At 37.3% G+C, this 12,313-nt stretch overlaps 1 protein-coding gene across 1 annotated transcript; it reads left to right on the top strand.

The window, feature by feature from the left end:
* The first annotated feature begins 10,788 nt into the window (after nt 1–10,788).
* LOC121136476 (olfactory receptor 7G2-like) lies at nt 10,789–11,730 on the top strand. The gene has a single exon (XM_040736961.1). The coding sequence runs from the start codon at nt 10,792–10,794 to the stop codon at nt 11,728–11,730; it is 939 nt and encodes a 312-aa protein (XP_040592895.1). The 5' UTR covers nt 10,789–10,791.
* The last annotated feature ends 583 nt before the right edge of the window (nt 11,731–12,313 follow it).

The raw sequence follows: 12,313 nt of genomic DNA, 5'->3' as shown, positions 1-12,313 counted from the left end.
AAAGATAGCATCTTCAACAAATAGTGCTGGCATAACTGGATATTAGCATGTAGAAGACTGCAGATGGATCCTTGTCTACTGCCATGCACAAAACTTAAGTCTAAATAGATCAAAGCCCTCAACATATATCTAGACACACTGAACCTATTAGAATAAATTGTGGGAGGAACCCATGAACAAATTGGTACAGAAGACCATTTTCTGAACATAACACCAGCAGCACAAACACTGAGATCAACAAATAATAAATGGGACCTCCTGAAACTGAAAAGCTTCTGTAAGGCAAAGGACACAGTCAGCAAGACAAAAAGGTGACCCACATATTGTGAAAAGATATTCACTAACCCCACATCTGACAGAGGCTGATCTCCAAAATTTACAAAGAATTCAAGAAGCAAGTATCCAAAACACAAAAGGATCCAATTAAAAAGTGGGAGACTGAACTAAAGAGGAAAAGCTCAATAGAGGAATATAAAATGGCTGAGAGACACTTAAGGAAGTGCTCAACATCCTTAGCCATTAGGGAATTGCAAATCAAAACAACTCTCAGATATCATCTTATTCCTGTCAGTATGGCTAAAATCAAAAACACCAATAACAGTTTGCTCTGGAGAGGATGTGGAGAAAGGGGAACACTTCTCCATTGCTGGTGGAAGTGAAAACTTGTAAACCCATTTTGGAAATAATTATGGAGTTTCCTCCGGAAAATGGGACTCAGTCTACCACAAGATCCAGCAATTCTACTCTTCGGCATATACCCAAAAGATGCCCATTCACACAACAAGGATGTCTGTTCCACTTTGTTCATAGCAGCATTATATTTAATATCCAGATCCTGGAGGCAATCTAGATGGTCCATAAGTGAAGAGCAGATAGAGAAAATGTGGTACATTTACACAATGGAGTGCTACTCAGCAGAGAAAACAATGGAATCTTGAAATTTGCAGGCAAACGTATGGCCCTAGAGAAAACTATTCTGAGTGAGGTAACCCAGTCACAAAAAGACAAACATGGTATGTACTCACACATATATGGATTTTATATATGAATCAGGGGAGTCTCAGCCTACAAACCCAGTGGCAGTGAATCTTGGAAACAGGGAGGTTCCCAAGAGATACACAGAGAAGTGGAATGAGACAAGATCTCCTGATTAGATGGGGAACATAGCGGGAGGGGAGGGGAAACCAGGAAAAAGAGAGGGGTATAAGAGGAGGGGAGAAAAAGCCATGGGGGAACAAGAAGGTTGAGTTGAGGTAAGAATTGAGGAGAGCAGAATGAGAGGTACCATAATACATGGAGTCATTATAGGTATGAGGAGAGAGCTGACACTAGTGAGATTTGTAGAGGTATACAAGATAACACCAACTGGCAAACTAAGAAATAATGGAGAGACTACATTGCTAGTCCCTCTTTGATGTTAATTTTGGTGACTAACTTAAATGCCATCCTAGAATCTTCATCCCATGACTTATGGAAGCTGAGAGAGATACCCACAGGTAACCACTTAACGGAACTCCTGGAACCCACTGTCAGAGATGGAGGTTTGTTGAGGAAAGGGGTCAAGAACGTCTTGGTGAAACTGAGAAAGACACCTGACCAGACAAGTGGGAGCCCTGGAACCCCAGACTGATGGCTGAGAGGCCAACAGGGGTCTGAACAAGACTCCAGGAATGCAATGTCAGTGAGGAGGCCTCAGAAATCTCTGGGGCCTTGGGTAGTAAATCACTGTTTACCATGGCATACAAATGAACTTTGGGAACCCATTCCATATAGAAGGATGCACTCTCAGCCTGAACACATGTGGAAGGTCCTAGGTCCTGCACTGCATGAAATGACAGACTCTGGAGATCCCCCCAAAGAGGGCCTCACGCTCCCTGAGGAATGATAAGGGGATTGGGTGGGGATGTGGAGGGGGACTGGTGGAGGGATAAGGGAGGAGGTGTGGGAGAGAGAGCTGGGATTGACATGTGAAGAATTCGTGTTTCTAATTTAAATAAAAAATATTGAGAAAAAAGAACATGAACTCTAAAAAAATTTCTTCCAAAATAAAAGCAATTAACAAAATGCAGTATTTCAAAATGTAAATAAACTATGAGAAGGAAAAAATGAAATTGCTTAACATCCTTAGTCATCAGAGAAATGCAAATCAAAACAATGCTGAGATATCATCTTACACCCATTAGAATGACTTAAATAAAAAAAATACCGAGGATAGTCTATGCTGAAGCGAATGTGGAGAAAGCAGAATGTTTCTCCATTGCTTTTGGGAGTGAAATCTTATTTAGTCACTTTTGAAATCTGTGTGGCAGATTCTCTGGAAAATGTGATCCAGTCTACCTCAAGATCCAGAAATTCCACTCTTAGGCATATATGAAAATGATGCATATTCATGCATCTGTTCAACTATGTTCATAGCAGCATTATTTGTAATAAGCCAGAATCTGGAAGAAGCTAAATGCCCCTTAACTGAAGAATGGATGCAGAAAATGTGGTACATTTTCACAACGAAATACTGCTCAGTGGAAAAAAAAACCAAGGTAATACTGAAATGTGCAGGGAACTTGTTGGAACTATAAGAAACCATCCTATGTGAGGTAACCCAGTCGCAGAAAGACAAACATGATATGAACTCACTTATATATGGATTTTAGACATACAGCAAAGGATTATTATCCTACAATCCACACCTCTAGAGAAGCTAGGAAACAAAGGGGAGCATAAGAGAGACATATAGAGTTCCACAGTGAAGTGGAAATGATAAGAGCCCCTGAACAAATAGGGAGCATGGGGATATGGGAAGGGAGGTAGCTAAAGAGGATGACAGAAGAGGAGGGTAGAGGAGAACATGAAGGATCAGCAAGATTGAGTGGGGAAAAGAATAGAGGAGAGCAAGAAAAGAGACACAACAATAAAGGGAGCCACTATAGGTTTAAAGAGAAATCTGGAACTAGGGAATTGAACAAAATTTCACAACTAGGAACATAAGCAATAGTGGAGAGACTACCTTAAATACCCTTCCCCTATAATTCAAAAAATGACAACCTTTAATGCCATCTTAGAGCCTTCATCCAGTAGCTAGTGGAAGCAGAACCAGAGATCGACACCTATGCACTGAGCCAAACTCCTGTAATCCAGGGAGGAGTGATGAACAAAGTAGTCAAGACCACACTGGGAAAATGCTCAGAGATAGCTGACCTGAGCAAGTGGGAACTCATAGACCCTGTCTTATAGCTGTGGAACCAACATAGAACCAAATGAGGCTCCCTGAATGTGGGTGTCAGCTAGGAGCACTGGAAGGCTATGTGGCCTCTGGCAGTGGTCTCAGGATATATCCCTATTGCACAAATGGACGTCGGGCACGCATTTCCCATGAACTGATACTCTCTTGGCCTAGCTACATAGGGGGATGTCCTAGGCCCTCCCCAAATGACTTGACAGATTTCGATGATCCCTCATGGAAGGCCTCACCCACCCTGAGTAGTGGATGGGGGATGGGATGGGGTGTCACTGTGTTGCATGGGAGAATAGGAGGGAATGGGTACTGGGATTGATATTTAAAATAAGATTTTTTCTAATTTAAATAAAATTTATAAAAAAATCAATGATCTCAATTTCCATATAAAATACACAGGTTAACAGAATGGATATGAAGGCAGAATCCATCCTTCTGCTTCATACAACCAATACACCTCGGGCTAGAGAGCTGGCTCAGAGACTGAGTACTGGCTACTCTTACAGAAGTCCTGAGTTCAATTCCAGCACCAACATGGTGGCTCAAAATCATCTGTAATGAGATCTGGTGCCCTCTTCTGGTGTGCAGAATTACATGCAGGCATAAATCTGTATAATAAATAAATCTTCAAAAATTATTTAAAAAAAGAAACACACCTCAACTTCAAAGACAGACATTACCTCAGTGTAAATGGTACAGAAAAGAATTTTAAATCAATGGAACTAAGAAAAAAGCTGGTGCAGTGTTGAGATCACCTCAGGTACTTTGATCTTTTGGAGCCAAACATGTACTTTCTGAAGTATAAGATTTATGTAATTGGCCTTCTGAAGGTAAACAGAAGAGAAACCACAGGAACACCATGACCCAGAAAGCTTGTCCAAACTCAGCAAACCCTAACCATCAAATAAGCAATGGCCGTTAGCCCACCCATTCCTCTCCCTCCAGAACTTTTAACCTTGCCAGTATCCTGCTCTATATGCTTAAACAATACCCTGCTATGTGCCCACCTGGTATGCAAAGCAATACACTCAGCTCCTCAAACCTGCTCTACCAAGTATATTAACTGCTCTGAAAAAAATAAAAATTGCCACTTGCTCAGATACTTGTCTTGTGGCACTTCTTTCGTGTCTCTTGTCCCCATCGTGGTCCTCAGGTCTCTTACTCCCAGTTGACGTCCTGCGGGTTGGACAGTACAGCTATCCTAGTATCTAACAAGTAGACTTCTAACTAAAATTAATCAAAAGGGATGAAGAAATACATTTCATATTTGTCACAGGAAACATCCACCAAGATACAGACTTAATAAGAGGCATCTATGTCCCAAATAAAAGGGCACCCCACATTTGTAAAACATACTTTATTAAAGCTTAAATCACATATCACACTAAACCCATTAATAGGGCAAGATTTGTACATCCCTCTCTTACCAATTTTGAGGACTTCCAAAGAAAATCTTAACAGAGAAATAAAGGAACTCACAGTGGTTATAGCTCAATTGGTTTTAACAGATGTATGTATATGACATTCTACCCAATCACAAAAGAATATCCCTTTACTCATCATCTCATAGAAACGTCTCTAAAATCATCCATGCACACATTAACAAACCAAAACTCAACAGATACAAAAAAACATGGAGTAACTCCCTGTATCTTATTGCATCACCATGACTTAATTTAAGAACAACACTAGTTGCATAATTTCCCAAAATTCATGGAGATTGAACAATGCTCAAATGAATCTACAATGAATCAAGGAAGAAGTAAATAAATTAAAGAATTCCCAGAATTCAATGAGAATGAAGGCATAATTTACCCAAATTTAGGGGACACTATATAAGCAGTGCTAAGAGGAAAGTTTATAGTACTAAGCACCTACAAAACTAGCCTTAATAAATATCACACTAGTGACTTAACAGCACAACTGAAAGCTCTAGAACAAAAAGAAACAAACTCGGTCGGGCGTTGGTGGTGCAATGCCTTTAATCCCAGAACTCGGGAGGCAGAGGCAGGCAGAGTTCGAGGCCAGCCTGGTCTACAAAGTGAGTTCCAGGACAGCCTCCAAATCCCTGTCTTGAAAAAAACAAAAAAAAACAAGAAAAGAAACAAACTCAACCAGGAGTAGTAGATGTCAGAAAGCAATCAAACTGAGGGCTAAAATCAATAAAATAGAAACAAAGAAAACAATACAAAAACCAACAAAACAAAGAGTTGGTTCTTCAAGAAGTTCAACAAGATAGACAAACTAACCAAACCAGAAATAAAATATCCAGACTAACAAAATCAGAAATGAAAAGGGAGACATAACAATAAACATTAAGAAAGTTCAGAGAATCATCATGTCTTACTTTGAAACCTTGTACTCCACAAAATTGAGGTGCAAGCAGGTTGCTTCCAGGTTCTGGCTATTATGTATAACATTGTCATGAACACAGTTGATCAAAGGTCTTGGTGATATGAGTGGGCATCCTCTGGGTATATGCCCAAGAGTGGTGTTGCTGGGTCTTGAAGTAGATTGAATCCCAATTTTCTTAGAAACTAACATAGTGATTTGAAAATGGGTTGTATTAGTTTGCACCCCCATCAGCAATGGAGGAATGTTCCCCTTACTCCATATCCTCTCGAGCATAGGTTGGCACAAGTATTTTTGATCAAAGCCATCTGACAGGTGTAAGATGGTATCTCAGAATCATTGGTATTTGTATTTTCCTGATGCCTAAGGATGTTGAGCTATTCCTTAATTGTTTGTTTACCATTTGAGGTGTTTTTTTTTGGTTTTACGAGACAGGGTTTCTCTGTATTGTTTTGGAGGCTATCGGACTATTTGAGTTTTTTATATTGAAAATTTTCTGATTAGATCTCACCCCCATTTTATTTTGTATTTTGATGACTAGTTTCTTGAGTTCTTCATATACTTTGAAGATCAATCCTTTGTCAAATGTGGGGCTGGTGAAGATCTTTTCCCATTCTATAGGTTGTCATTTTGTCTTTTTGACCATGTCCTGCATTACAAAAGCTTCTCAGTCAGCAGGTAACATTAACTAATTATTGCTCTCGATATCTGTGACACTGGTGTTATACTCAGGAAGTGGTTTCCTGTATCAATTCATTCAAGGCTACTTACTGTTTTCTCTTCTATGAAGTTAAATGTGACTTTATTTATGTTGAGGTATTTAATCCCTTTGTATTTAAGTTTTTTCATAGGGATAGATATTAAGCTATTTATGTTCTTCAACTTGTCAACATCCCGCTGTGCCAAGACTGTTGTTGAAGAAACATTTTGCCATTGTATAATTTCAGATTATTTCTGTCAAAAATCAGGTGTTCAAAGGTATATGGATTAAAATCAGGGTCTTCAACTATACTCTATTGGTCCTCCTGTCTGATTGTTGTGTCAATACCAAACTGATTTCAGTTATATAGCTACATAGAAGAATTTGAAAATTCAGGGATGATAATGCTTCCAGAATTTGCATTATTGTACAAGATAGTTTTGACTATCTTGAATTTTTTTCTATGTGTAATTGAGCATTGTTCTTCAAGGTCTGTCAAGAATTGTGGTTGAATTTTGATGGGAATTGCAATGAATCTCTAGACTGCTTTTGGTAAGATTGCCGTTTTTACTATGTTGATCCTACCTATTCACGAGCATGAGGAATATTTCCATTTTCTGATATCTTCTTCAGATTTTTCTTCAAAGACTTAACGTTCTGGTCATACAAGGTGTAACTAGTTTGGTTAGAGTTATCCAAAGATATTTTATGTTATTTGTGGTTATTACAATGGGTGACATTTCTCTAATTTCTTTCTCAATCCATTTAATAAGTGTGTATGAGAGGTCTACTGACAGATTTCTGAAGGGGTTTCTTAGATATAGAATTTCTCTGAGAGAATTTTTAGAGTCACTTATATGTACCATCCTTGTATCTCTGGGGTGTAACCTACTTGGTCATGGTGGATGATTTTCTTGATGTGTTCTTGGATATAATTATTGTTTTATTGAATATTTTTGCATCAATCTTCACTAGAGTTTGGTCTGTAATTCTCCTTGGATTTTTCTATGTATGGTTTGGGTATCATGTAACTATAGCCCCATGAGAAGAGTTTGTCATTGTTGCTTCTGTTCTTATTATGTGGAAATATTTGATGAGTGTTGGTACAATCCCTTCCTTGAAATTCTCATAGAATTCTGTTCTGTAATGAACTGAAACTGGCCTTTTTATTTGGTTGGGAGTCTTTTGATGACTGCTTCTACTTCTTTGAGAGCTATTAGTCTATTTAAATTCTGTATCTGTTCTTGATTTAATTTTGGTATGTGGTACCTGTCCAGAAAATTGTCCATTACCTTTAAATATTATAATTTTTTGGAATATTTCCCCATGCTGAGGAAACCCACAGAAAGAGCTGACCTAAAAAACTGAGCTCACAGACCACAGTCTGACAGCTGGGTAATGAGCATAGAATTGAACAAGGCTCCCTGAATGTGGGTGGCAGTTAGGTGGCCTGGACAGTCTATGTGGCCTCTGGCAGTAGAAGCAGTATTTATCTCTGGTGCATGAATGGGCTTTGGGACTATGTACTCCCTATGGAGGGATTCTCTGTCAGCCTGGATACACAGGGGAAGGCCTAAGTCCTGCCCAAAATGATGTGACAGACTTTGATGGACCCCAAGGTTGGCCTCACCCTCTGTGAAGAGTGGATGGTGGGTGGGATTGGGGGTTGGAGGTGTAATGGGAGGGAGATACAAGTGGGATAGGTATATAAATAAATTTGCTTTTTAATTTAAATAATACTTAAATTTAAAAAGCAACACAGGTATATTGTCCTGAATTTCTGTTGTTTGAAAGGTCTAGTAACCCAAAAATGATCCTTTTCTTGTCTCTTAAGGCCAAAGTGAAGATTTCAGCCATTGTGTGCTTCTGTCCGGAAGACCCTATGAAGAACCCACTTCCAGGGACATTCAACATGCTCCCAGGACTCAGATCATGAATGTTAGAAGGCTGAGGTCCATATTTCTTTGCTAGTGTCAGCAAAAAATGATGTGTAGAAGCTTCCTCCAAGACAGGAAGGATCATTAAACACAAGATATAATAGTAGGTGAAGTGTTCCACCTACAGGGAATCTCATTAAGTTCATGAAGTAGGATTACTAAATATTGAGGAAATTCCTGAAATTAGTGCATTTTTTAGACCACTATACAGTGAAGCCCTCTGTGAAAACTCTCAAGACAACATAAGCTGCCTAGAAGAATCTTACTTCAGCTCAAATGAAGTAAAACCAACCAGACTTCCTGGAAGAAATTCAGACAAGCTGAGCTACCTGAAAAGTACAATCTGTACCTTGTTGAGTTGCCGAAGGTTAGGCAATGTGGCAAAGGAGTTCAGCTATCTTGAACTAGTACACATGCTGAGGTAGCCTTTAGTTACACAGACGTCTTTGAGTCATTTCTGTTCTTCCGAGAAACCCCTCTTTTATTCTCCTGTAACCCCAATAAAATTCATTGGTTAAACAAAACAGTTTTTGAATGTAACATAGACGGACCAAAATAATTGGCCATAATTTATGTGTATGCTTAACTATATTATACCTTCTAATTTTTGCATCCAATGTTTTCTCTTTCCTTATTTTCATAAGACATACATCTAATGATATATTTTAATTATTCAATTCATATTTTCAGATTATAATTACTCATCTTCCCCTTCCTCCATTCAGACTTACAATCTTAAAAACGATATCACAACTTTTGTTGATGCTGTCTGGGACAGAGTTATAAAGTTGTCATTTAATGATAGGGCCATGATTTGCTGAGGTACAATAAGATAGTTTTCAGAACTATGGTAATAAAATGTATCACAGGATGGAAAAATGATACTTCCATTTATTCCACTTTTGTGTGCTAATCAGAAAAAAGTGTTCTCCTCGCAGCTATAAGGATCTATGCTCTCCTTTAGCTACCTGAGAGCCAAATGGGCTTGATTTAATTAGGACTCTCACACAGCAAAGTCCTGAGGGACACCAGCACCACACATAATCAACCTGTGATCATCATTTATTTATCTTTCCTATTTAAGTATCCACTGTACCAACATTATTTGCAGGAATATTTTTTTCTGCAAAGAATGAAAATTGCCATACTGAAGTTTGGTGTTCACAGAAAGAACAATTTCTCTTATTGTTTTTGTAAGTCCAAGAAGAACTGTATGTAATTCCTTAGTGATAGTACCCAGGTAACCTGAACAATTTACTGTTTATGATCTGCTGGAACCCTTTGTTTGAGAAATTTTTATTCTGCTAATGTCATATACTGGTTTTAAAACCATTCTGAATAGTAGTCTAGTCTTTGTAGTTTCAAGGAGTATTCTATGAAGCTTAATAATTTTTATAGTGTATTGAACAAATGAAAAGTTATAAAAGTGTATATGAAGCTTTCATAATTTTGGCTTGCTATGATATAGCATGTATTTGCAGAAAAGATTATTTTTGCTGTTGTGTTTATTTGGACAATGATGAGTTCATGGCTGATACTGAGATAGTAATCTTATTTACATTTTATATTATTTTATCATTTTTTATAATACACAACATAGATTACCACATTAAAAACACATTATTATAGTCATTGAATCAAAACAAACACACAGACCCACATACAGAGACACACATATGTATGTAATTTTTTATAAGACTACACGTAAAAAATGTTAATATCCAATAATGGTTAATTTGTATGGTTAATGTGTTTTTAATGTGGTAATCTATTAATTTAATTATGAAATATTTCATTATATATGTGAGAAATGATAATATTTTTATCTGCATTGAAATGTTCAGCTTTTGGTCTTTTATACACATAAAGTTCTAAGGTAGAATTTTAGTCCATGAATCTTCCTTTGAATTTGAGATTATAAAATCAAGGCTTCGTTATCTTTATTTCATTTTTCCAAACAGTATTTTTTCCTATTATGAACACTGAAAGGCAGTAGACCATTCTCATGTCATTAATACATCTCAAAATTGTAATATTTGTGCTTCATAAATAAAGCTGTGTTTTTGAAAATCCCTGTAATAATTAAAGATTAATAATAAATCACAGTGATATATTTTAGGATACAAATATATAGTAATTTTATATTTTGTTACATTAAGAAATAATGGAAAAAAATAAAATAAGGTATGCCTTATTTTGAAATATCAGTTGATCTCTCTCTCTCCCTCTCTCTCTCACACACACACACACACACACACACACACACAAACATATGTCAAATCATTTTATTTGATTTTGTTATCTGGACTCAGAATTTGGAGAATTTTTGGTCAGAGATAATGTTCTACATTGTTAACATCTAGTGCATCAATGAGGAATAAGGGAAAGAATCCAAAAACTTTAATGTAGCCAAAGAACAGAACAAAAAAATAGATGATATTACAGGAAAATGAAAGGGATGGAAAGATGGAGAGTTACTTCTCATGCAGAAATTTTTCGGTAATGAAGTATCCTTGGGAACATAAATTATGTCTTTATGTCTCTTTTACCCCATAAGTCTTTTAAACAACATGGAATTCAATAATCGAACAGATACAACAGAATTCCTACTCTTGGGCCTTTCAGATGATCCAGAAGTACAAGCCATACTTTTTGGACTATTCCTGTTTTTGTACCTGGTCACATTCCTTGGGAACCTACTCATTATCCTGACCATCAGTTCAGATTCCCGCCTCCACACACCCATGTACTTCTTGCTCTCCAACCTATCCTTGGCTGACATCTGTATAAGCTCAAGCACTGTTCCAAAGATGCTATTGAATATCCAAACACGGGATCAGAGGATATCGTACACAGGCTGCCTCACTCAGGCTTTCTTTGTTTTGAATTTTGCTGGATTAGAAAATTGTTTGCTTTCAGCAATGGCCTATGATCGCTATGTGGCTATTTGCCACCCTCTGAGATATACAGTTATCATGAATTCACACTTCTGTACTCTACTAGTTCTACTTTCCCTGATCATTAGTGTTGTGATTGCACTACTGCTCAGTCTGATGGTCTTACAGCTGACTTTCTGCACAAACGTGGAAATCCCTCACTTTTTTTGTGAACTTTCTCAGATCATAAAGCTTGCCTGCTCTGACACATTTATCGATGAGATTTTTATTTATATTGCAACTCTCCTATTTGGTGGTATTCCTTTCTTTGGAATTTTTCTGTCTTACACTAAAATTGTTGCCTCTGTTTTCAAAATCCCATCTGGACAAGGACGGTATAAAGCCTTTTCCACCTGTGGTTCTCACCTCTCAGTTGTTTCTCTGTTTTATGGGACAGGGTTGGGAGTTTACTTTAGCTCTGCAGTTACTGAATCTCCCAGGAAGACAGCAGTGGCTTCAGTAATGTACTCAACAGTCACTCAGATGCTAAACCCCTTTATCTACAGCCTGAGAAACAGGGACATTAAGGAAGCCTGGAGAAAACTCACCACAATGATGGCTTCTGCTTTGTGACATGGTCATTTTTAGGGTCAAGGGATAGCTGGATATTATTCAGGTATGAGATTCAAACATGATTTTGCAACAGAAACTGAAAATATTTCTTTCACTCAATGAACAATTTTTCTCCGTGTCTACAAAATGACAAAAACTGATTGTCAATACATCTACATCGTTATTCATCTGACCTGGTCTATTTGAAAATCTGTTATATTTTAGCTATTTAACAAGTATATCTTCACAGGAATAGCATATACTAGATTATCTTGGTAAATTTATATTCTATTAAAGTTTCAAACCAAAAGAGTTAGAAATAAAAACAGAAGAAAGAATGATCTAATTCAGTTATAGATACTGCAATTTCAATATTGCAATTATTAGTTTATTTTTGAGTCTATGATTTTGCTCCATGTATCAGTCATAATGATAGAATGCGTTTTATTTTATAGCCCGTACAATTTTTTGTGAACTCTCTTCCTCATTACAACTTAAATTTCACTGGGGTCATTGATCATAGACTTGTTATCCTTTGCTTTACACATAATATCCACTTATGAGTGAATACATACTGTGTTTGTCTTTCTGGGTCTGGGTTACC

The sequence above is a fragment of the Mesocricetus auratus genome, unplaced genomic scaffold (genome assembly GCF_017639785.1).
Source record: "Mesocricetus auratus isolate SY011 unplaced genomic scaffold, BCM_Maur_2.0 Super-Scaffold_100282, whole genome shotgun sequence".
Taxonomy (NCBI): Eukaryota; Metazoa; Chordata; class Mammalia; order Rodentia; family Cricetidae; genus Mesocricetus; species Mesocricetus auratus.
The sequence above is the reverse complement of the archived record's forward strand: the minus strand, read 5'-3'. Positions and strand labels throughout refer to the sequence as shown.